The sequence below is a fragment of the Nylanderia fulva genome, unplaced genomic scaffold (assembly GCF_048542155.1).
Source record: "Nylanderia fulva isolate GAGA-0341 unplaced genomic scaffold, ASM4854215v1 Scaffold1, whole genome shotgun sequence".
Lineage (NCBI taxonomy): Eukaryota > Metazoa > Arthropoda > Insecta > Hymenoptera > Formicidae > Nylanderia > Nylanderia fulva.
In genome coordinates this window covers 3,182,163-3,206,328 of record NW_028189192.1, presented here as the reverse complement: position 1 = coordinate 3,206,328, position 24,166 = coordinate 3,182,163, and the positions used below count along the sequence as shown (strand labels likewise).

The following is a 24,166-nucleotide window of genomic DNA, read 5'->3' as shown; positions in this document are numbered from 1 at the left end:
ATTTGCGGCCATGTAGCTGAAGAGTTCCCCGATAGGGAACCGACGCATAACGGGTGACCGATACTTACGTCGGCATGGTGACCGTATGGCAAACAAATATGAATTACACCCGAAGCAGCAGCCGGAATCGTCATCTGACGTTGATCGCGATCCTTTTCTCGACGTCCGCGAACGCGTTCAACGTGAATAATGAGGTACTCGAGTACTGGGAATCAAGTTCGTGTAAATACGACGAGTACTTCGATACCGTTTCCTTATCTTGCTCGCGATGCAACGGCAGCAAAAATCTCGAACCAGCCGCGAATCGTAAGTTTATCTCGTGATTATTATATTTGTTTAATTTTTTATTTATTTTCATGTGTGTTTTATTCTGTTAGGCTTGCGATGTGTGTGCGACAAATTCAGCAGGACGATCGGTTTCGAGAACGGAAATCCCCTTTGCGCCACCTGCGGTCCTAACATGACTGTGACCGCCGATGGAGGAGACTGCATCCTGCACGCAAATGCAACGTGCAAATGTTCTACGAACCAAATAAAATGTAATCTTAATAATTCCTCTTTTTTTTAATCTTTCATTATTTTTAATTAACTTAATTTTTTAAAATCAAGATCGACATAATTCTAATTAAAAAAGATAGTTATAACAGCATTTCTGTCATTATGATTTTATTTTTTATTAGTATGTTAGCAAATAAATTTTACTATTTTTATCTTATTATTTACAGTGGACAGAAATATTAATGGAGTGCTGCTGGATACTGTACTTTGTGTAACATGCGTCCAAGGTACATATCCATCTCCCGACTGTTCCAAATGTTTGCCCTGTGACAGCCGCGAATATAGCGGCCACGTTAATTGCGTATGTCCAAGCACAACACATATAAGATTACAAAATTATTGTTTACATAAGGATGATGTAGCTGATTGGCCGGATATCAGAAGCACATATTTGATGAAATTTCGAAGCGAAAGCGTAGATAGTTATTATTTGAGAGGCGAATTGCAAATAGCAGTACATCTCTGTAAGGTATGCGATATATGTATATAAGCTTCAAACTTTTTTAAAAAATTATTAAAGTGATACTAATGATTATATTGTGCACAATTTATTAAAGTATTATATTTATATTAATAATAATTTTATAACAATCTTAATAATTTTTTTTTTTTAGAAAAAAGATAGAATGGCATGTGAACATTTGTCAAATATATGCGCCTTGACTCTTTACAGTGACGGTATAGCCTGCATGTTTTTTATGCATACATCTATGGCGCCTGTATGGTTGTTTTACAGTAAACAAAACACTATAGCAATAATGAACAACACGAAAATATCCGAGAGATACAGTCTCAAAAAAGGAGATAATGTACAGTATATAAATGTGCACATATTTTATGCGATTATATAAAAAAATATTTTCTTTAAAATTATTTATTGTATATTTTTAGAGCAGCATTTTGGATTTCACAATCGCAAGATTTGCGTTGAATGGTGAATTTTTATCAATAGGCAGACCGACTCTGCCTTGTCAATTTTCGAGAAACGTAAGATTTGGTATAAATTTCAATAAGAAATGCAGGACCACCGCTGCTGAATTATTGAACGCACAAATAGAATTACTGTCTCCTTACTTAGTTTTTAAAGAGGACAATAAATCTTTTATACATGCATTGCCTGTCATTGTTAAATCGGCGGATCAGGTAAAATTTACATTATATTTTAATAATAATTATAAGAATAACCAAAGATATTTAAATATGTTTCTTTCCAGAATATTAAGGAAGTTTTACGACAGCAGTTGGTTCGAAAGTTCTTTTTGGTCGATAATGTAAGCGGTTTCAAAGCGTTACCAATATTTATGAACAGTAGATTCACAAAAGCACCAGAGCTTTCCGTGCTTCGATACATGAAATCTCTGACTATTTTGTAAGTAATTTTTATAGAAAACGCTTTTTATAAACAAAAAATAATGCAAATTTTTTCAGAGTAAACGTTCAGAGTGGAAAAGATTATGGCAAAATTTTCGCGCCCTTTGTGATTGTGGAATATGATGAATTGACATATCAAGATTTTCTCAACAACTCCGATGTTGTAATAGATTACAAAGTTACATTTATATTAAAGGATAACGATATAGATTATAATGTCGAGGTAAAAAAAATCATAGCGATTAAAAAAATATGATTTCATCCATTCTAAATCTTTCTCTCCCTTTTACATTAAAAAAAAATATATATATATATATATTTTTTTTTTAGATAACTATTGGAGTATTGACAGGAGTAGCTTTGATATTTTCCAGCATTAGAGCATGGAATTACTACAAATGGAATTACAATGGCAATCTTAGTATAGCAGTTTTATTATGGTTTTTTATTTATGCTATGGGCGCGATTGGAAATATGATTACTTTCGTGTGTATCAGCGTATGTGTATATCTATTCATTTTTTACAAAGGCCAAACTGTACCGTATATTCTACTTCCCGATGAAGATAGTGAGAAAAGGATCCAAACATATATAACTATAGCATTCAGTTTTAAAGTAAGTACTTAACGCGATACTTTTATGTACACGAAATTGATAAAGAAAATACGATTTCACTATTTTATACACAGAGAGAATTTTCTCTTATTGTTAGAAAAATATTAATATTTTTATTGTGATAAATATTAATTAGAGAAATTCTTACAAAATTCTTCCAATACCATATTGTCCTACGATTACTATGATTTTCAAAATAAATTCTAAAAGAAAATTCTCTCCATGTATATGTAAAAGAGACACAAAAAAATCAAAACAGTTTAAAATAAAATATATAATATTAAAAAAAAAAAATATTCTGATATTCTCTTTTAATCTTAGATTATAGAGATGATAGGATTCATCTATCAACATTGGGGTTTAAGTATATTTTTCATCGACTGGGAACAACCGAGGACGATACACAAAGAATCGAAATACGATTCTCCACATACCTCTCTGCGGAAATTATACTCCAACAGATTTCCGAGGGGTGAAGGCAAGTCCTCGAAAATCACGTCGGATATAATCGCGTCCAAACGAAGGAGAAGATCGCGGAAAACGGACAGAAACGCAAGTCCGAGCGAGACATCCAAGTCTTCCTCGATCGAGAAATATACTCCGGATTACTCTTCCGTCTGTTCGCTCGCGAGATCTCCCTCGCGAGAAATGAACGAGCACAGCTACGTGCATAATTTTCCAATCAGCGTTTGGAGAACCTACTTCGTCGCGAACGAGTGGTGCAAATTGCAAACCAGAAGAAAAATAAACGCGGCTCTGCAATCGATTTATACCCTGTGTATTTTACAGGTCTTAAACATGACGGTTTAAACGACATTTTCGCATTTGTCGCACGAGAGGTGAAATGATACGTTCACGTGTCTTATTTTAGATATTCGACTTGGAATCGTGGATGCTGGCTGTACCGGAATCGACCGCCGTGGATAAATCTTCCGAAGCGAACGATAATTTTACTTTACGATATGCGATCTGCACGTTCGTGTATACATTCGTATATTTCGCACAATGGTTAATCCGCGTTACGTTTTACGAAAGATACATTAGAAACAGACTGCAAAAGTTTGTAGATCTATGTTCAGTCGCGAACATCAGCGTGTTCATCCTGGCGCACAATTATTACGGTTTTTACATCCATGGAAGGTAATTAATTGTTTTTACATGTCAATTGCAAAATAAAATTGATGAAAGAAATATAATCAATATTTGTTACTTTTTGATAGATCGGTACATGGATTCGCGGACACTGATCTTCCTACTCTGATAAGCGATCTGAAAAAGGAGGAAGATAATTTATGCGCACACAGAGGTCTGGTACCCGGCACAACCAATCAGACTTTTATAGTATCGTTGACCCAGTCATTTAAATCTTTGTATGATCAATTCGTGAGACAAAAGGATAATGTATGTTCCAGATTGTTACAAAAAAATTAAAGATAACAATTTTTCTATTATTTTTTGCACAAAAATGTTATGCATTTTGTAGGTAATTATTGTGCATTTAATATCTATTATATATTTTTTTCACAGGAAAGCATAGGAATTTTAAAAGGGAATAATTCACCTTCTAAAAATTGGAAACAATTATCAGAAACCAGATCAAAAGTGAGATTGTTCCTAATGCAATTTCTTGATCATTATTCGGAAAATGAAGATTATATAATCAAAGAACAACATATATTAGAGAAAATATGTGATATTCTTTTCGTAAATGCCAAAGATAAATCCGTCTTCTATATTGGTAATGCAAATTATCAATCCCTGATAATTACAAAAATGAATTATCATTTTTAATAGCAATTTTATTGCAGATAACAATTATTCCTTCAACAAAGTGATACTTTACGGAAACGAATGGCTGTTGGCGACATTCGAGATCACTGTATTTGCCTTCTTTTTGGCAATGTATAATTCTTACATTTTTGCTTGCATAACAACAGTTCTTATATCACAACTATTCTTAATAATTATCAAATGTAATATTAAAAGAAATCTGTGCAACAAATCATTACTGGATAAAAGATTTCTAATGTAACCATAACGATTATATAAATAATATTAAAAATTTAAACAAATATCAACTAGCAAATGTTAAATATCACTTTCACGATTTATTTTCATAGCTCTGATACCCCTTTACAGTGATATTTCTACTATTCTGTATCACTAATATAGAAACTGGATATCAATGATGACCCTCATCATGATGCCCATGACCTGAGTAGTCAATCCCGAAATATTGTTCAACAGCTATAGTTATCAGAAATGCTGGTACACCAATTTTCCAACCTCTAGTTAAACATACAAGTCCACGCATAAACGGTGATTGGGTGCTTTGGTAGCGCCACACATAATTTCTCAACCAGGGATCCTTCAGTCCTTTCTTGGCTAACTCTTCTTGAACACGTTTCAATTTCGGCACATCCTCCACCTTATAAATCTCAGGGTTGGGTATTTTATATGGTGGAGCCTTATGACCTCCCATCTACAGAAAACATATCATGTCAAATTCTATGTTGTTATATGTATATAAGTTTTACATGTACTGAGTACTTATATATTTCTTTCTTTCATTGTCAGATCAACAACCATGATAAACATCAATTTCATATTGTATATTAATAGAACATTCTTACAATACTATGATGTAACACTTCATAATATATATCATATGATTTTCAATCATTTTATTTGACTGTGTTATACATGTTCTTTTATAATATAAAGGTTAATTTTTGCAACTGTTGACTTTGCAAATGACAGAGATACCTCAACAGGATAAAATATATCGTTACATTGCTATGAAGAAATACTCATTACTATGAACATACATCTGATAAATAAATTTTTAATTAAATTACATAATTTACCTTTCACAGCAATTTGCTTTAAATCCTACTAATCTAGGATTTACCTAGGATGCCTCTTACGCCATGTTCACTAAAGTTGACTTAGATAGGCAAGTGCATTTCTTGAAGAGTATTTCGTTAGTGAAAGTTTGTGAAGCATTTGACCAATCAAAGCAAAGCTTCCTTCGATACTGATTGGCCAATCGATCGATTAGATTTGGACAAATATAAGATGCGCCAATCATAGGTAACCACATGAATAGCGTATGCAGAGAATATAAAATACTTAGATGAAACCAAAGGAGAGAACTATAAATTCCAAGATTTTATATCTCGTGTTCCCTCTCGCCGGAAAAGAAGCCGATCGAAAGGGGAGTTGAAATTGCTTCGTTGAACTTATTGCGATTATTAAATGAAGATAACGAGTAGCAAATAACAAATACAACAAACAGCGATCATGTTGGTGCTGTTCGAGACTGCGGCTGGATACGCGATCTTCAAGGTAAATCGCATTTATTAAATCTAACCTGAACAATGCACGTGGTAGTTTGTCGCTTTTTGCTTTTTTATCATGAATGGGATAGAAAAGTTATTTTATAAAAAAAGAAGTAACTTGTTACAGATTTTTAAAAATTCTTGTTAATTAAAAATACTAGAACAAGTATAGCACATAAAGTACGAATCTCCAATTTATTATAACAATACATGGAATCTTTATAATCTTGCTTTAAATCATTTTGATTTGTATTTGTAAACATATTTGGAGAAGATAAAGCAAGAGCGAGATGTTTCCTTTTATATATGTATACACATTTTTTGCAATAAGTAAATATTTAACTTTGATTGTAATATATTAGTATATGATTTATTTTAGGATGTCTTTATTTTAATTACATGTATTTTCTACCAAGATTATCTAATATGTCCAAATTTTCACTGAATCATACATTTTTTGTTCTCAGCTGCTAGATGAAAACAGACTCGCTCAGTCGGAAGACCTTTACAAGGACTTTGAAACTCCCGAAGCTGCCAGTAGAGTGTAATTTATTTTCTACAATTTTTTTCACATAATTATTTTGCTGATTGTATCACAATTTATTAAGCAATGTTTATTTTTTACATTTTACAGAGTTCAATTGAGATACTTTCACCAGTTTGAGGACACCACTGAAGCACTAGCTGCTACAACAGCTCTTGTAGAAAGTAAATTATCCAAGTCTTTGAAACGAACGCTAAGGAATGGCTGCACTGAGATACATGAACAGTTAGCAGTTGCGGATGCAAAACTGGGCTGCGCTATTAGGGACAAACTGCAATTGTCCTGTGTCAGTAATACAGCGGTACAAGAGTTGATGAGATGTATCAGGAGTCAGGTGAACAATCTTGTGACCGGAGTGAGCCAGAGGGAAATGTCTGCCATGCAGTTGGGTTTAGCACACAGTCTTTCCAGATATAAACTCAAGTTCTCGCCTGACAAAATCGATACCATGGTAATACAAGGAGTATGCTTGTTAGATGATCTGGATAAGGAGGTCAACAACTACATAATGCGAGCACGGGAATGGTACGGCTGGCACTTTCCCGAGCTGGGCAGAATCGTGAATGACAACATTCAGTACATCAAAACGATGCGGATAATCGGCCAACGAGAGACAGCCCGCTCGTGCGATCTGTCGGATATTCTGACGGAGGAGATTGAAGAGCAAGTGAAGGAGGCCGCGGAAACCTCAATGGGCTCGGAGATTTCGGAATTTGATGCCGAGCACATGCAATACTTGTGCAAGGAGATAATCGAGCTCCACCGGTATCGAGCCAATTTGAACAACTACTTGAGTGCTAGGATGATTGCGCTGGCTCCAAATCTGTCCATTCTCGTCGGCGATCTAGTCGGCGCGCGTCTAATATCGAAGGCCGGCTCTTTGACGAATCTCGCCAAACATCCGGCGTCCACTTTGCAGATCCTCGGCGCAGAAAAAGCGCTATTTCGCGCACTAAAGTCGAGAAAGAAGACACCCAAATACGGTTTGATTTATCATTCACAACTCGTCGGACTATCGTCAAATAAGAACAAGGGTAAAATATCTAGGATGTTGGCGGCGAAAGCTTCTCTAGCGACCAGAGTCGATGCATTAGGAAACAGTACAAGCTACGATCTCGGCGAACAACATAGAGCAAAGCTCGAGGCGCGACTAAAGCAACTCGAGGAAGGTAATATACGCCGGATCAGTGGAACGGCTAAAGCAAAGGCAAAATTCGAAAAGTATCATAGTAAGAACGAATACAAGCAGTACTCAGTATCCGTCGACTCAACTCTACCGAATAAGAAACCATTGATTGAAGAGATTGATATTGAGGAGAGCAAAGAAACGCAAAAGAAAAAGAGGCCATTGATTGAGGTGATTGAGTCTAAGGAGAGCGAAGAAGTTCCCAAGAAGAAGAAGAAAAAGAAGCATAGCCTAGAACCTGTGCAAGAAGGAGAAGCATCTGGCGTGCAACAAGAGGTACAAATAACAGAGACGGATAGTACACAGAAAAAGAAGAAGAAACGTAGCGCAAAGTTGCAATCGGAAGAAGTAGGAGAAGCTTCTGGTGTGCAAGAAGTACAAGCAAAAACGAAAGCAGAAGAAATGGAGACGGAAAGTACATCGAAAAAGAAGAAAAAACGTAGCATGCAGATTGAATCGAAAGACAAAGGAGCAGAAGCTTCTGGCGCGCAAGAGGAGATACAAGTAAAAACGAAAGCACAAGTAGAAACAGAGGTACAAGTAAAAACGGAAAGTACATCGAAAAAGAAGAAAAAACGTAGCATGCAGATTGAATCGGAAGACAAAGGAGCAGGAGCATCTGGCGCGCAAGAGGAGATACAAGTAACAACGGAAATGGTTACTCCATCGAAGAAAAAGAAAAGACATACCGTAGAAGTTGAATTGGAAAATAAAGAAGAGTTGCAGGCTTCAACGAAAAAGAAAAAGAAACATAGCACAGGTCATAAAACGGAAGATACAGGTGAATCTTCCGGTGTGCAAGAAGCACAAACTGAAGCGGATTTAAATGTATCAAAGAAAAAAAAGAAGAAAAAGACGCAAGATCATTAAAATAATTTCCTCTATAATTGTTTTGTAAAGTAATGAATAAAGAAATAAAATAAAAATATATATCGATATCCTCTACTTTTCCCGCTTCCTACATTGAAGAATTAATTTCTAGAAAATATTGTATAATGTTCATAAATATGTTGATGCATATAACATTTCTCTATTGAAGGATTGATTTATGTAAAATATTGTATAATGTTCATAAATAAATTAATGCATATATAAATATAACTAAAATATATTAAAAATATAATCTTAAAATTAAATTAGTTTCCAAAGTTGATGAGATTAGCTGACTTTTTTATCTGTTGATAATATAAATTATATTTCTATTTATATGTAATTGTATATTTTGAACACACCATATATATATATATATATATATATATATATATATGTGGTATGCATTAATTATACATATATACTTCTCAAACTTATTTTTACAGTGCCATTGATTCGACATTATCTTTCTCGAATTACTTTAGTCGCGTCTTTTGCTTTATCTTGAGTTATTGTTTATAATAGGATTATTTTAATTATCGCACAAGATTCAAATATATCTGTCAAAATCTACCAATTTTTTTATTCTAATATTTATTTGACTTGCAGGCAGTTACATAATAGTTATGCAATAGCTTTAAAAGTATAATTATATTTTGTATATATATATATATATTAATATATACTTTGTTTTGCGCTTTCATATTTTTCTGAAAACAAACTATAATTAGATTGTACAAATATGATTATTATATATACGATTGTGTCATTAAGAAAAAGAAATGATAGAGTTACAAAACTAACCGACTAAATATCTTGCATTACAATATACTCCTATTCGTTAAAAACCAGATATTTTGATCGTGATTAGCATGATTGCATTTCGGTGTGACTCGCAAAAATAACACAGAGTAAGAAATAATCAAGTGTCTTCTACGAGAACACATTGCACGCAATTTGGAAACTAATATTATATGATACTATTAGTGCATATAATTTGCAGAAAACAATAATATATATTCCACGGTATTTATTTTTTCTATATGCATATAAATATCTGGTATTTCATTTTTATTTATTAGATCTTGATGCATGCGTAACGACAGATATTAAATTTACAAAATACATCATAGATTTAATAAATTTTCATTGTCTGGGTATCCAATACACACACTAGACTTCACACATTTTGCACAAAAAGAAAATATATCTTTTTGTAACGCAAGATGCTGCCCTTATCGAACATTTAAATAATTCGCACATTTGCTAATTGTAAGACCACAAACAGTATCATTTCTATCAGATATATCAGTAATCACAATAAAAAATATAGTATATATTCATCGATAATAGATAAAATATCTGAAAATATATGTAATTGAATAGCTTTACTTTTGTATATTTAAACATGTATGTTTTGATTTTGGGAAAAGAGATCTTATTATAATTAGAAAATGATGTAACATTGTATGTGTGTAAAAGGGAAATAATTATTTTAAAAAAATATATCAATAAATTTATAGTCCGAAAAAAATTTGACTAGTGGACTTTAATTTGCATCATATTAATACCATGTATATTAATTTTCTCTCTATTACTACTTTTTATCTTATTTTAATATTATATTATATTATAAATTTCGAAATATTATGTCCCTTATACACATTCGGATACATTTCAAATGATGATAAATTATATATTTTTTCTACATATAATCTATTTCTCGTTCACAATATCAATTATTATCTAATAGAATTGATATCATCTACGGTCTTCATATATATCTTATCTCATTTTCATTGGTAAGTAAAATAATTCATTATTCAAATTTTCAATTACACGTCCAAATCGTGCGAAAAAACAGCACACATTTCTATTTGTAATTTATTGTAAGAAGTTTGGATGTATCTTTTTTTAAAATAGAATGAAGTACTCATAAAATCGCAATAACATTTTCTCTTTACTTCCGGTATGCCTTCCTGTTTATAATCGTTGCGTGAATCATGAATTAGATACGAAATGTATGCGTACCCACATACATATACACACATATATACGCGCCTATCATTCACGCTCGGCGATTAACCAGGAAGTCGCATCGAAAATAAAGAGGAAATCGCAGCGTCATTATAATCCTATATACTGAATGTAGGGCTGCGTTCGAAAACGTCCTCTGAGTATATTCCCTCTTTCTATATCACAGACAAGAAGTGATATAGAAAGAAAAGGAATGCACTCTAAGGACGTTTCCGAACGCAGCCCTGCAATCTTATGCGATAAAAAAGGTGCATCCAAACTTAAACAGAATGTCCTAGAACGACTTGATTAGATTTAATAACGAATCTGAAGTCGAGTTATTATATAATGAAAATTTTGTCTCATTAAATAAAAAAATAAAATCTATATTTGAGTCTCTCTCTTTTTCTCTATAAACAAAATAATATAATAATAAAACTTAATAATAAAAAACAATAAAAACTGATTTAATTGTATTAAATTTTAAGAGAGCTCAGTTAATCTTCTTACAATTTTAGGATATTAACAATCTGGTTAAGAAAAAAAATCGACATCAGATTTGTCATGATTAAGATTGGGCTTTCCAGGACGCTCTGCTCAAATGTATTCACAATTCTATAGTGTAACTATATAGTAGTATAAAAATAAGTGTATATAAAGTGCATAAAAAATATGAAGCGTCTCGCAGCGATAGCCTCCGGAATGGATAAAGTTCTCTTTTCCTTTGTAAGGGCATACAATTGATGTATCCTCTACCGGAGAATAACGACTCGAGTATTGCACACAAGTACTCAACGCATATTGCAAGCTGTACGAAGAATCCGTAAACTTATCCTATACGTTGGGAACGCCGCGTAATCCTTACTTCTATATTTCTTTCCCTAAATATTCTCTGTCTACTTATTAACGTTGTTTTATATATAATATATAAAGTTCTTTGATAGAGAATACTACATATTCATTTATATATATGTAAATATATATGTACAAAATACATAATAAAAGATGACGTCGATTCGCGATGCTCTATTAGGATGATCGTCGTCCGATCGCAGTTTACCGGATACTCGTAAACAGATTCAGCACGGACTTGTTCTCCTTCTGACTGCGCGCCTTGCTGAAGACGTTCCAGAAGCGTAAAGTCTCGTCGCCCGCGCCGGTGACGATCGCTTCACCGTCCGGCGACATCGCCAGGTAGAGCACCCGGTATGAGTGACCGGTGAGCTTGGCCACTTGAGTGAGACTCGGGTACTTCCACACGAGGATCTGATTTTGCGAGTAGCCGTGCGTGCTGACCAGCTCGGAGCTGTGCTTGCTCCAGGCCAGGTTGCAGACCTGCGAGCCAGTGTCGACGCACTGCATCGGCTGGCCGGTCAGCGTGTTCCAGAAGCGGATGCAACGATCCGCAGTGCCGCCACCGGACGCCAATAGGCCGTGATGATGAGGCGACCAGGCGATCGCCTTGACTGCCGCCAGGTGTTCGGTGTACGTCTGAATCGGCGAGAGGGAGTGTAGATTCCACACGTAGAGCCGATTGTCATTGCCGCCAGATGCCAGGTACTGATTGTCCGGTGACCACTTGAGTCCGCAGACCTCCTGACGGTGAGCACCGAGTCGTCGTTCCCCAACAACGCACGGAGTCCTGACGTCCCTCTGCAGTATCAATCGGTCCCTGCTGCCAGACGAGAGAACCTCTCCGTTCCACGCCAGAGCCCCGACTCGCGCGCTGTGACCCTGCAGTTTGCTGACCTGCTTGTTCACCGCCACGTCCCACACTTGTATGTAGCCCATGTGTGTGCCTACTGCCACCAGATTACCACGCTCGTTCCAGGCAACGGAGGTGACACTGTTGCCATCGCTGGAGAGATCGCACAGTCTGGTCACCTGGCTGGTGCATGCTGACCATAGGTACACGCAGCTTCCCAGCCCAACGCTGAGAACATTTTGGGAAGACCAATCGACCAGATTGAGATAAAAGTCATCCTGCAGCTCTGGCGCGTCCAACACCTTGAAAGGTATTCTCGAAATCTTTCTGGTCGCTTTCCTGGGTGATCTCAGTAGTTTCTGGCTTTTGGCACTGAGAGGTGACAGAGAATAAGGCGAGCTTTGATCCAAAAGTGTTCGATCCTTGGTGGGTGTGACGTACTTGAAGAGATTCTTGGTCACCAACGGCGACAGCACTCTACGCTCCTCGCACTGACCCTTGACGTCCTCTATGCTGGCTCCTAATAGTTCATTCTTGAGTAGACAGGAATACGCGATCGCGTCGCGGTTGCCCTCGCCGTTCTCCCTCGTTTTCTTCGCCACCAAGCCACCTCGAGCGTTCTCGCTGATCATGGAAAACGTGGTCTGCCAGTTGTTACCCGAGCGAGTGGGTATGAAACGGTCGTAGCTGTTGTTGTAGGCCGACGTCTTCGTGGGGGAGAAGTAGATGGGTGAGGTGGCACCGGGTAACAGCGTCGTCGTCCCCGTCGTCGTCGACGAGCCGTCTCCCGTCAACGGCTTCACCAGCCGTTTCTCGTACTCGTGATGGAACATGACGCGACAAAAGATGCTCCCGTACACCTCGTCGCTCAGGAGAAGCGTCGAAGACTCACCGGACTCGCATCATTCGCGTTCTCCTTCTCCGCAGACGACCCCGGCTGTGCTGGATTCCAAGATCCACTCCCGGAAAGTCACCGTGCCTCACGATCCACCGAGGCTCATTCTCTGTCCGGAGTACTTTTCCGTTTGGACTTTCGGAAGGACGGTCAGAAGTTCAAGCTTCTGTCCGTCAGGTCGCCATTCAACGTCGCGAGTTCGACTTATCGATCTTCGATTAATCGAGAGTTCGCTCTCGAATCTTCACCCTGGTGTCCACCAATCAAAATGCTCGGTGACTTTGTGCGAGATATAAATATGGAGTTGCTCTTGACTGGAGTAAAAGAGAACGAGAAAGGGATATTATAATAATATATTGAATAAAAAATCAAAATGGAAAATTAATGGAATTTTCTGTAATTCTCCTTTTTCATGAAAACTATATATGTTTACAATAGAATTTTAACACATTTTTGATACAATTATCATGCATATATCTTGTAAATTGTAAGAAATATATATATATATATATATATATATATATATATATATATTAATTTATGCAATAAATATATTAATTTATATAACAATTAATTATTTAATTTTTTAATTTTAAATAAATTGAATAAATTGACGATAAAAATAAAAGTGATTAATAAATATGAACAATATTTCTCTATGCTAAAAAATAAATGGCAATAATATTGAAGTTCTTTTCTATTAACAAACATATATGATTATTATAAAATAAATATTATATATATAGATATATTTTTTAATCGATTTTTAACCTTATGCCAATGCGGCAATTATGCAGCTGCGCATGCACGGATGCAGTTATCGATGAATGAGAAAGAGAGGAAAAGTTTTGCAAAACTCGTTTGCAGAATTGCAATTTTTGAATGTGAAACAATAAAGTGCATTGCGAAATACATTGTTATTATGAGCGTATCGTCGAGCGACGTAGCGAAAAAACCACCAATGAAATCACGATCGCGAGCGTTCACTGTATTCCGACGTCGTTCGTTGCAGATGAATCATAGTAAACAAAGGGAGAGAGAAAATTTATTTGATGTGCTGTCGAGGATTGTCAAGGCGCGACGCAGGTCAAATAGTTTTGTTTATTGTAAAATACGGCCGACGATGACGTCAGATAGGGACGACGCTTGTGATTTGAGTGACGTTAATCTGCAGGAAAATTCAGATATCGAGACGCAGGTATATATATAATTCGTCGATGAAATATATCGAAATCCGTTTAATGTTTTGGTTAACCTTTCATTTCTTTTTAAGCTTTTTAATATCAGGAAAAATTTAAATAATCAGCTGACATTTTGTGAAAAAAACTTTAGATACTGTGGAAATAAAATTTTATCATAATTTGATTATGTAAACTATATATTGATTATATTTTATTATATGAAAATAGGTCTGTTTTCTTTTTTTATCTTTGGAAGGAAATATATAAACTCTGGATTAGTGCAGCAATTCACCTGAAAAAACAGACCTATACCAATATTGATTTTGTACGAAAAGAATCATAAAGATAATAGTAAATCATCTTTAATGACATTAAATATTTTCATGTTTTTTTTTGTATAAAACGCAAAATAATTAATTTGAAATATATATTATGATTTCTTAGAATTGAGTCTAAAAATTAATCTTTTTTATAAATATAATAGTTATATAAAGTATAATTTAATAGACTTAAATGTAATAAACTTTAAATTTTAATAAATATTAATATAGTGCACACATAAACTAAGCAAGAAACCAAAGAGAGTACTGCAATTTTCGGATGGTGTAATGGAGGAATATTCTTCGGAAGATGAAGTTGATGTACCAAATAATCAAACCGTGTCACAGATAGATACTGTAATTATACAATTTTTACATGAAGCAAAATTAGTTTTACAATGAAAATATAAAATGATACATGATTATACATATTTTTTGTAGAAAAATATGAATTGGTTACCATGGGCGTGGCATCAAACTACATGGATCAGTTCAAAAATGTTAGATGGTTGCGATTATGTTGGCGAATGTCTGGCCAACTTTTTTGGCATAACAGCACCCAAATATCAATTTGAGATCAATGAATTTTATAGACTACAAGCCCTTGAAAGAGAAATGTGTAACAAGCAAGACTTAGAGATGGGTGGATGGAACGAAAAAAAGAGAAATAATCTTATAAGCAACGATATTATATTGTCAAATGAACATAATTAATGATATTAAGAATAGATTCTAAGAAAATTTTTGTTAATAAGATATGTATTATAAACATCCTATTTTAAAAGCATTTAAAATATGTATAATTTTGATAGAGAAAGATGAAAAAATATGAAATATATTTATTGTTCCATTACATTCAAGATTCACTGACAAATATGTAAATGGAAGTAAATTGATCTGCTATTTTTCTATATAATATTAAATAAACTTTTAAATAATGTAAAATAACAGTTATATAAAGAAAGGATTTGATAAAAAAAATTAAATAAGGTTACAATATATGCAATACATGAAAGAAGAGAAAGTGGTTTAAATTAAAATTGACTATTCAATATTGTTATAATATATATACATATGTATAACTTTACAATATGAAATGTTTTATCTTTCATAAAAATAATTAAATAATTAATTGTAAATTAATATTTTATATATATATTTATTGCATGAATTATATATATTTCTTATAAGATATATGATAATTGTATCAAATATGTTGGTATTATAAAAAATATATTATGCCGTTGTAAAATAATTTCGAGCTTTGCATTTGCACATATGTCCATATGGGAATAAATAATATAACCATCAAATATATAAATTATTTTGTTTTAATTATATCAATCATGGATCTCACATTATTATTATTAAATTAATATATGTGCATTAAAATAAACATTTAAAAAAATTTTTTTTTACATAAAATAGCTTTCTCGACAGAAAACTATTCTTCTTCAGAAAACTAAGTTCTTCAGAAAACTAGTTTCATAAATCATAGTAAAGCAAATTAGATATCAATAAACATATCACATAATGTACAATAGTAATCAATATAACATATAGATTCAAGTACATATTGCTCTCAATATATGTATCACCTTAGAATTCTACATATATGTTACTTAGCGTATCATTTTGCACAATAGTAATTTTCCAAATCGCTGTAAAAATATTTAAAAAATTCATGTTCTTTAAAATGTTCTCAGTGTAAATAAAAAATATATTTGAAAAAAAAAAGAAAAAAATTACGTTTCTGGCACGAATCTATGCAGTGCACTAGTTAAAACTAGCAAAGAGCTTTGAAGGCCCTGCGGCAAATGCCTTTGCAGCCAAGAGCCTTTATATTGCTCTATGTGAGCCAACATCTTGTTCGCTATATCGGTTCGGAAAGTAGGCGGTAAGTTACATACTCCTAGATTGATGACTGCGAGCCCCATATTACTATTCGGATTTACACCGACTCCGATCAACGTTCTGCCAATTTTGCAGGCCGTTAGCATAAGATCGGAGGTCAATTGTAATTCTTGTATCTCCATTGATGCGAACTTGGAGGTCAAGTTTGCCTCATACAAGGAATGGGATATTCGTTTAATCTGCTTTGTCATCTTCTGCAAAAAATAATTTGTTTGCAATGGAATAATTTATCGTCGTTCATTCTTAAGATCTGAGGATTTATTACTTAAACGAATGTACTTACAGCGAATAGATCAGCTGATAGATACTCTAGATTCACATTATCTGGATCGGTTAATAATCTATACAATGTGGAACCGCGATTATCCGGTATTTGTTGCAGATCTTTGACTGCCTGATTTTTGCTTAATGTTAATACTAATGTATCTAAACGTCCTAATTCCAATATCGCGCTACCGATTTTAAACTCCGAATCTTGAAATACGTGTACGTCTAATAATTTCGTGATACATTTTTCCCTGTAAAGTGACACAACTATTTTATTAAGCTCAGCAAGCAATAAATGTGATTCAATAATAATGCATGATTACAAATTTTACAATGATTGTTACCTAATTGATGCAGATAATTCAGGTATATCGTAATTGTCATCAGGACCCAAGTCTATTTCCGTCATTGGGTTCCAAGCTAAACCAGCCGCCACTAAATATCCGATCCATGCAAAAGGATGTGGTGTAAGGTGATGACTACCCGACCAATGTGCGACAACGATACCAATCGAGTTCTGCTCTAAAGAGGTCTTTATCGCATTCCTCGTGTTAGCATACGTTGATGCCGGACATCCTGCTAAGCTATTGTAACTAGCTGTGCCAGAGCTTGGTAAAACGTTACCACCTGCCACTCTGAATGCTTCTGTCCACTCGGAGAAATCATAGTCAGCCTGTAAGATATTTAGTAAATGTTAGTAAATGTCGTACACGTTTTTTTTACAAACGTTTCTACAAATCTATCACTAACAATAAGAATCGTGAAAAAAATTAGCATTACCTGAAATCCGTATTCAACGAGTATAATATTCGTGGGAACATTGTGAAACTCGGGTTTAGAATGTAAGCCATTGGAGCATAATAATAGAGTCGTATTCGCGCTTAAATTGAGAATATGCCAGAGTTCTTGAAGGCACGAATAGGATTTAAACACTTCCGACATGTCCGTTTCGATCGTATCGTTAATAGACACGTTCAAGTCAAAATTGTCAGCTTGCACTAATAAACTGGCCAGTCGCGGTCCGACATGAACGTAACTCAAGCTGGGAAATACCGCAAGTAATTCTTGGAAGATAGGCCACATTTGTGTCAGGTGATGCTGACCGACATTAGAATCGACATCCAATGTGGGCACTATATCTAAATGTCGATCCCTGAAAAATTGATGTAAATTCTCAATTATTGTATTAAACAAAAATTTTTAATTTTTAATTTAATCATTGAGAATTAGAATAAACATTAAAAAATAATAGCACAATAAATAAATATGTATACGTACATAAATATGTATGTAGAACACAATTATGAATATATATATATATATATATATATATATATATATATATATAGAGAGAGAGAGAGAGAGAGAGAGGAGTTATTATATATATAAATATAGATCGATATACTTAAAAGTAAAAATAATAATTCGAATAATTAAGATTAAAATATTAGAATTGAACTTAAACTTTGATTTTTCTACAAAAATATAATCGCACCTGCAATATCTATCTAGAGTTACCATCTCAGACTTGGAATAGCAGAGTTGCCAGTCACAATTCGGTATAAGTCTGGAATAGAGATGTAAATGCGAGATTTTGAATGACGAAAGTAGATCAATAGTGTGCAGAAGATATTCTAGTGTTGGTATACGTCCTCTGGGCGAGATATCCAACAGTATACCACGATGTGTGAATCTTGGCTCGTCTTTTATAAATACTGGGTCTATTTCGCACAGATCCGATCTATTCCGATTCTTATTCAAACGTAGAATCTGCACAAATGTACAGACCGCGTAATGCAGCCCCGCCAAACTTCCGGCGCTCACTTTGATGCAATTTTGCGTAATATGCAGCTGATAACCGTCCGTAATGTTAAATAGATTCTTATTCACAATGCATTCTATCGTATTTTCGTTAAGCAGTTTGCCGCAACTAGGTTGCACCTCGCCAATCTTTACATCGTGACCCAGTTCGAGCAAATGCGTTCTACTGATCTCCCAAACATCCAATATTTTATGTACAGATTCACTGCCCTAGTAAATAAATTGTACACACAATAAGAAATTAAATATAAAATTGTAGAGAATTCTAATAAGATACAGAAGTTTTTTTATAATTTTTTAAAAAAGGCACAAATAAATATATTTCCTTACTTGTATTATGGATATAAAAAGCTCCTTTCCAGCAATAAATGGAGCCGTATAGTTTTTCAGTTCGATCACAGCCTTTGGCTGTGGCCACAGCAAATTATATACGCTTCCTTTATCAGGAATAGATTTGCTAGGACTCTCTGTGCCAGTATCACGCAAAGGCACATCGTACACCGGATCCAATGATTTGTTAGATTCGACTGATAGTTGACTCATATTGCTCGAGAGACTCTTTTGACAAAAGTTTGTCTCCGTAAATGGCATCGGGGGACTGTGCATCGTTTCGTTTTCATTCAATAAGAAATTTGATATAAATCTCTGAAAGAAACAATGCAAAGATTGCTTCTTTCTAGAAAGATCGTACGGCGTTTTTCCCGCAAACGTTCTGAAAAAAATTACCTTTGCATTTTATATTCAAAAAAAATACATTCATACGATTAATTTACTCTGCACACACCCTTTAGTAGCTCGTATGTGAGGATTTGCACCAGCCTGCAACAGTTCCTGACAGATAGCGACATCACCACGATTTACGGCATCGTGCAACGGCGTCGCGCCGCATCCATTTACAGCATTTACCTCGCCTCCTTTATCTATATAAAGATTCTAGTATAATAAAGCATTATTGAACCAACCATTGTGTCTAGTTATCTATACATTACCGAGTAAACACGCAATAATTTCTTTGTTTCCATAACATGCTGCCCAATGTAATGGCGTGTTCTTACTACCTTGCGAGTCCCATGAATTGACATCTAATCCAGCATCCAGCAATTGCACCACTCTATCTATCCTATAAAAAAAAACACATGCTTAAAACATTTGATACTGTAATTAATATAGATAATTATTATACCTTTTATTATAAGGAAATATATTATATAAGGAAAAAAGAAACTTTCAAATTGTGATAAGTATTTACATACTCGGAAGCGGCTGTTGCCCTCAACAATTCCTCTATATAAATACGTCGTATTGCATCACTAGAGGCAACATCTACTGCATTGTGTCCGTTTGCATTTTGTACAGCTGGATCAGCTCCGCAATTTAAGAGAGTTCGTACAATATCTGCTCGATTGGTCTAAAAACATGCACAATTAAATTAGAAAATTTAAAGAAAAAAAAGAAAAGAACAAACGATGAAATATTATACCTTTGAGGCATATGATAAGAAAGTTCCTCCTTCCAAGAACGGGTGATTTAATATTTTATCTCTCGTAATCCCTTCTGTCGCATTACCATTCTCACCTATGGGCAGAAAGGTCGACGAAATAAAGAAGACGGCAAATAATATAAATGAAAAGATAATTCCAACAACATGGAATTTCGTGCTACAGAGCTGTTAATACGAAAACGTCATAAATACTCGGTCGCATCGACACGTTTGCAATACATACACGCGTCCAAGAGTGATCTGACAATATCGGTTCGTCCGTGTTCGATCGCCGTGCGAATATTCTCGCAAATCTCTTGCATCTCTGCTCGAAGTTCGGCCTACAGCTAGCGAGGGTCAGGGCAGCGCGTCGCCTGGCATTATCGGGACGTTATTCCGCTGTCAGCTGTCAGAAATCACGCCGGTCATCGTCGAGCTCGCGCAAATTAAATAGCGGCAAGACGCGCTATTGGATGTTGTGTACGTATATAGATAACTTGACAACCCACCAGTCCTGCCACGTATACTTCTCTTATCAACAAAAAAGATGTACGTTTGTTATTTACGAGTTCTACATCACCTCAAAAGCATTTTTGTATTTGTATATAAATAACGGAAAATTCAAATGCGCGAGAAAAAAAGTAAACTTGTATATCTGATTTTTTTTTCCTCATGTATTTACGTCCAATGTTTTTCTAACCATTTAAGAAATTCCCTAGCTAGAATAGAAAAGGCGGGAAACTCAACATTGCATTTTTGACGTTGATCGACCAATCACAAACGAAAGAAGCAGAGATTTCTGATTGGTCGGTCAAATACTTCGAAACTTTCACAGCATCAAAAGGAACATACTTTTAGAAAAATAAAAAATTTGAAGTAGCATGCACATCTTGGTTTGCTATTAGATCTATGACTCATCGTGGCTGTCACTTTGCGGGTGAATTTGTATTTGTTGTGATGTTTACGCATTGATTTGTATCATAAAAAACGTGTGATAAAACGTGAAATGAGAAGAAAATCCAATGATTATGTAATTTGATTAAAAAATTTACCAAATATATAAGTACGTAATCGAATATTAAAGACATAATCGAACGGTCACAGATTGTGAATTATAACCTATTTAATTATGATGACCATGGAATTATTATTTGGAATACAAATAAATTCTGAGATGGTTATGCCGATCACGTTGAGTGGCATAAATCTAAAAACGAAAGTGGAAGAGCTGAAACGGGAAGCCGCGGGAAAATGGAACCTGTCCAAGGATTCGTTGGGTAAAATGAGTTTGCACTATTTGAAGCTTGGTCAGGGTGTTTGTGTTCTTTGTTAGCCAAATTGACTATACTACTAACTTAGATCTATTTAAATTTAAGATATATCAATATATAAAGTAATTAAAAGATTTTAGAAAAAAAATAATATTCTTATTATTTAATATTTTTTAAAATTATTAACTTTTATAAGATAAATCTGAAAATTAGAATGTTTAATGTAAAAATATTTGAATAAATTAATATGAAATGATATTTATCCTCTTTCAGAATTCATTTATTGTGGACTTATACTTGAGGATGATGCAACAGTAGAATCCATTGGATTAAAAAATGGATCAATGGTGCATGCACTGAGAAAGAAGGAACCAGAATCACCAGTACCAAAGAGATTTATATCAGAAGATTGCATTTTACAGCTGTCATCAGCATTTAAAGCTTTTAATGAGACACCTGCATATAGAAGCGCTCTACATGTAATTTATTATTATTGAAATAATTTTTCTACTTTAATCTGTTTAATCAACTTCTGCTTCTCTTTTCTTTATAAATCATACAATTGTCAAATATTAATAAAGAAACTATACATAAATATTGTTATATATTTCAGCGTTTAAGTAAAAGACCAGAGGTGATAGACAATATTATATCTTCCTCTCCTGGATTGCATGAAGATTCTGTCGCCATTGCTATGTTACAGGATCCAGATTTAATGGCACATTTCACAGATGTTAACACTGTGAAAAGGTGATGCATATGATTGTATATACGATTTTAACTTTCATCAGTTGATATATTCGATGATTTTATACAAAAACTTACTAGAAAAATATATATAACTTCATACTTTGCTGGTATGAAATTCGTGCAACTCAAATTTTTTTATATATTTAGAATAGCAGAGTTGCATCCGGTACTAATCGAGGCAGCGCAAAATATCGCGGCGGCTGTGCACGAGGAAGCGCAAAACGCAGCCTCCAGCGGCTCCTCCAGCAGTTCGATGGCTAGTTCGCAACCTACTACCGCACGCTCCTATAGCGTGGATAACATGAGCCTGGAGGAGGAGATGGCGCGTGACATCGCACACTTTTTCGCCACGCATCCTGTAAACGATAACAACTTGCGTTTTCCCAACATGCCGGCCGCCGCGAATTCGCAGGCGTCTCAACGATCGGACAATCCACCGTCCTCCACATCCGGTGGTGCCAATCAACCTGTGACTGGCAACCAGAGTACCGGAGGTGTGATTACATCTCAAATGTTTATGGAAGCAATGAGACAAGCCGCACTCGCGACCAATCCAAACTCGCAACAAGCAACCGCATCCCCGATGGCTTCCCTGCCACCGATGTTACCGTCATTTTCACCTCCGGTCACCGATTTGCAGCGGCAATTGGCACAGATGCATGAAATGGGTCTCCAAGATGATACGGTGAACATTCAAGCACTGCAATTCACCAATGGTGACGTGCAGGCGGCGATCGAACTCGTATTTAGCGGTTTTAATGATAATTAATGGACAGCAAGAACAATGGGACAAGAGTTGTAAGTGATTACATTTTGTATAAATAATGTCTTCAAATTTTTAGATATCTTAATTTAGATATCTGTGACACTATTCTTGATCTATAGTGTGAATCAATGAACTATATATGTATATAAAACTCGTATACAAGTATAAAAATTATTGTTTGAGGAAAGTTTTATCTTTTATATATATATATATATATATATATATATATATATATATATTTAATTTTTTATAAAATTATTTATATTGTTCATTATTTTTTCTATCTTCATTAATGATATATAATTGCAAAATCTATGAAATTTCTCGATCTTTCAGAAGTTAGTTTAAAAATTATATTAATTTTAAAATTATAAATTCTGTATTAATATCATGTATCAATTATATCTTCGATAATTTTTATATCTTGTTTCGCTTAAAAAATATCGACTTTTACAAATAATTTTTTTTGTACTATATGCTAATTCGCCGTTTTAAGTGACCCATATATGTCACAATTATCTCTAAATTCTAATCACTATTGATACTGTATCTCTTCCAATTTTATTAACGCGCCTGTGTACAGACAACCAATATTAGCATAACAAAGGCGCGTGTAATCAGGAATTTAGTAAAAGTTTGATAATGATTTAAATACAAATTGACACATAAATATACAATACATATAAACTTTACTAAGATCTTTCACATTGCTTTCATGACCATTTCTTCAGAAATGTATGCAATATGAGACAAAAATTGTAGTAGAAACTTCTGTTTAACACATGTGAGCCATGTAGAATGACGCTTCAATATGTGGATGTGCCAAAAATGCTCGGAATAAATGCGTCATGCATGTCAGCAGTGACGTATGCATTAATGCGAAATCGAATGAGTCGCGAAAATCAACACAATAGTGCATAGATGACATATGCAAGTATCAGTCATGTGTCATCGTTTTAAGTGTTGTTCTTAAAATCTTAAGTGTCTTATAAGTGGTGATAACTAAGATTTATCTGATTATTTACACAGAGAATGATTAAATCGGAAAACACAATTCTGATTATTATAGGAGTTATTAACAATAATTATGTGTAAATAATGTAAAGATAATCTCATTTATCTCTATAGAATTTATATAGATTGATTATGTAAGAATTATAAACATTAGCAATTTTTATCGGCGGTTGAAGCAAACTTTACGCAAATATATAAACAGAGATTTATTAGAGAAATTATTCGTAAGTGTAGATATTTTTGAAAAAAAAATGTATATATGTATATTTTTATATACATGT

At 34.3% G+C, this 24,166-nt stretch overlaps 7 protein-coding genes across 9 annotated transcripts; 4 read left to right on the top strand and 3 right to left on the bottom strand.

Annotated features, from left to right (window-relative positions):
- Positions 1-2: 2 nt before the first annotated feature.
- On the top strand, positions 3-4,913 carry LOC114928457 (meckelin). Of its 2 annotated transcripts, none has more exons than XM_029299676.2 (13): positions 3-306; positions 378-539; positions 726-1,027; positions 1,173-1,367; positions 1,450-1,701; positions 1,773-1,927; positions 1,987-2,152; positions 2,260-2,544; positions 2,866-3,333; positions 3,416-3,684; positions 3,765-3,945; positions 4,072-4,282; positions 4,353-4,913. In XM_029299676.2, exons 1-13 carry the CDS (start codon positions 75-77, stop codon positions 4,574-4,576), a joined length of 3,102 nt encoding a protein of 1,033 aa, XP_029155509.2. In that variant the 5' UTR covers positions 3-74; the 3' UTR covers positions 4,577-4,913. The 2 variants fall into 2 exon arrangements, with proteins under 2 accessions (XP_029155509.2, XP_085335823.1); XM_085479697.1 differs by having other exon boundaries at positions 1,749-1,927.
- On the bottom strand, positions 4,323-5,497 carry ND-B12 (NADH dehydrogenase [ubiquinone] 1 beta subcomplex subunit 3). Its single transcript, XM_085479691.1, has 2 exons — positions 5,412-5,497; positions 4,323-5,026 (listed from the first exon to the last, which is right to left on the bottom strand). The coding sequence occupies exon 2, from the start codon at positions 5,024-5,026 to the stop codon at positions 4,727-4,729; it is 300 nt and encodes a 99-aa protein (XP_085335817.1). The 5' UTR covers positions 5,412-5,497; the 3' UTR covers positions 4,323-4,726.
- A 183-nt stretch (positions 5,498-5,680) lies between these two features.
- On the top strand, positions 5,681-8,543 carry nop5 (nop5 ribonucleoprotein). Its single transcript, XM_029299672.2, has 3 exons — positions 5,681-5,892; positions 6,353-6,429; positions 6,520-8,543. The coding sequence occupies exons 1-3, from the start codon at positions 5,848-5,850 to the stop codon at positions 8,483-8,485; spliced, it is 2,088 nt and encodes a 695-aa protein (XP_029155505.1). The 5' UTR covers positions 5,681-5,847; the 3' UTR covers positions 8,486-8,543.
- Positions 8,091-13,312, bottom strand: fzr (fizzy and cell division cycle 20 related). Its single transcript, XM_029299458.2, has one exon. The coding sequence runs from the start codon at positions 13,037-13,039 to the stop codon at positions 11,558-11,560; it is 1,482 nt and encodes a 493-aa protein (XP_029155291.1). The 5' UTR covers positions 13,040-13,312; the 3' UTR covers positions 8,091-11,557.
- Positions 13,313-13,913: 601 nt separating this feature from the next.
- Positions 13,914-15,923, top strand: LOC114928387 (protein FAM177A1). The gene is made up of 3 exons (XM_029299533.2): positions 13,914-14,299; positions 14,834-14,959; positions 15,044-15,923. The coding sequence occupies exons 1-3, from the start codon at positions 13,925-13,927 to the stop codon at positions 15,314-15,316; spliced, it is 774 nt and encodes a 257-aa protein (XP_029155366.1). The 5' UTR covers positions 13,914-13,924; the 3' UTR covers positions 15,317-15,923.
- On the bottom strand, positions 15,918-20,775 carry LOC114928380 (uncharacterized). Of its 2 annotated transcripts, XM_029299527.2 has the most exons (12): positions 20,329-20,775; positions 20,085-20,179; positions 19,858-20,012; positions 19,594-19,724; positions 19,389-19,524; positions 18,935-19,316; positions 18,279-18,814; positions 17,564-17,936; positions 17,128-17,456; positions 16,800-17,034; positions 16,352-16,710; positions 15,918-16,263 (listed from the first exon to the last, which is right to left on the bottom strand). In XM_029299527.2, exons 1-12 carry the CDS (start codon positions 20,405-20,407, stop codon positions 16,233-16,235), a joined length of 2,841 nt encoding a protein of 946 aa, XP_029155360.1. In that variant the 5' UTR covers positions 20,408-20,775; the 3' UTR covers positions 15,918-16,232. The 2 variants fall into 2 exon arrangements, with proteins under 2 accessions (XP_029155360.1, XP_085335759.1); XM_085479633.1 differs by lacking the exon at positions 15,918-16,263 and having other exon boundaries at positions 16,348-16,710.
- A 204-nt stretch (positions 20,776-20,979) lies between these two features.
- LOC114928381 (ubiquitin-like protein 7) lies at positions 20,980-24,103 on the top strand. The gene is made up of 4 exons (XM_029299529.2): positions 20,980-21,361; positions 21,629-21,834; positions 21,969-22,105; positions 22,253-24,103. The coding sequence occupies exons 1-4, from the start codon at positions 21,214-21,216 to the stop codon at positions 22,872-22,874; spliced, it is 1,113 nt and encodes a 370-aa protein (XP_029155362.1). The 5' UTR covers positions 20,980-21,213; the 3' UTR covers positions 22,875-24,103.
- Positions 24,104-24,166: the final 63 nt, after the last annotated feature.

Bases quoted from the DNA above. Each gene is read 5' to 3' on its own strand.
- LOC114928457 (XM_085479697.1), top strand. From the start codon at position 75: ATGGTGACCGTATGGCAAACAAATATGAATTACACCCGAAGCAGCAGC. The intron at 307-377 runs GTAAGTTTATCT...TTATTCTGTTAG, and splicing joins TCTCGAACCAGCCGCGAATC to GCTTGCGATGTGTGTGCGAC. The intron at 3,946-4,071 runs GTATGTTCCAGA...TTTTTTTCACAG, and splicing joins TCGTGAGACAAAAGGATAAT to GAAAGCATAGGAATTTTAAA.
- LOC114928387 (XM_029299533.2), top strand. From the start codon at position 13,925: ATGAATGAGAAAGAGAGGAAAAGTTTTGCAAAACTCGTTTGCAGAATT. The intron at 14,300-14,833 runs GTATATATATAA...ATATTAATATAG, and splicing joins ATTCAGATATCGAGACGCAG to TGCACACATAAACTAAGCAA. The intron at 14,960-15,043 runs GTAATTATACAA...TATTTTTTGTAG, and splicing joins CCGTGTCACAGATAGATACT to AAAAATATGAATTGGTTACC.
- LOC114928380 (XM_029299527.2), bottom strand. From the start codon at position 20,407: ATGCAAGAGATTTGCGAGAATATTCGCACGGCGATCGAACACGGACGA. The intron at 17,937-18,278 runs GTGCGATTATAT...TCAATTTTTCAG, and splicing joins ACTCTAGATAGATATTGCAG to GGATCGACATTTAGATATAG. The intron at 16,264-16,351 runs GTAATTTTTTTC...ATATTTTTACAG, and splicing joins CATAGATTCGTGCCAGAAAC to CGATTTGGAAAATTACTATT.
- ND-B12 (XM_085479691.1), bottom strand. From the start codon at position 5,026: ATGGGAGGTCATAAGGCTCCACCATATAAAATACCCAACCCTGAGATT.
- LOC114928381 (XM_029299529.2), top strand. From the start codon at position 21,214: ATGATGACCATGGAATTATTATTTGGAATACAAATAAATTCTGAGATG. The intron at 21,362-21,628 runs GTAAAATGAGTT...ATCCTCTTTCAG, and splicing joins CCTGTCCAAGGATTCGTTGG to AATTCATTTATTGTGGACTT. The intron at 21,835-21,968 runs GTAATTTATTAT...TATATATTTCAG, and splicing joins CATATAGAAGCGCTCTACAT to CGTTTAAGTAAAAGACCAGA.
- nop5 (XM_029299672.2), top strand. From the start codon at position 5,848: ATGTTGGTGCTGTTCGAGACTGCGGCTGGATACGCGATCTTCAAG. The intron at 5,893-6,352 runs GTAAATCGCATT...TTTTGTTCTCAG, and splicing joins CTGGATACGCGATCTTCAAG to CTGCTAGATGAAAACAGACT. The intron at 6,430-6,519 runs GTAATTTATTTT...TACATTTTACAG, and splicing joins CCCGAAGCTGCCAGTAGAGT to AGTTCAATTGAGATACTTTC.
- fzr (XM_029299458.2), bottom strand. From the start codon at position 13,039: ATGTTCCATCACGAGTACGAGAAACGGCTGGTGAAGCCGTTGACGGGA.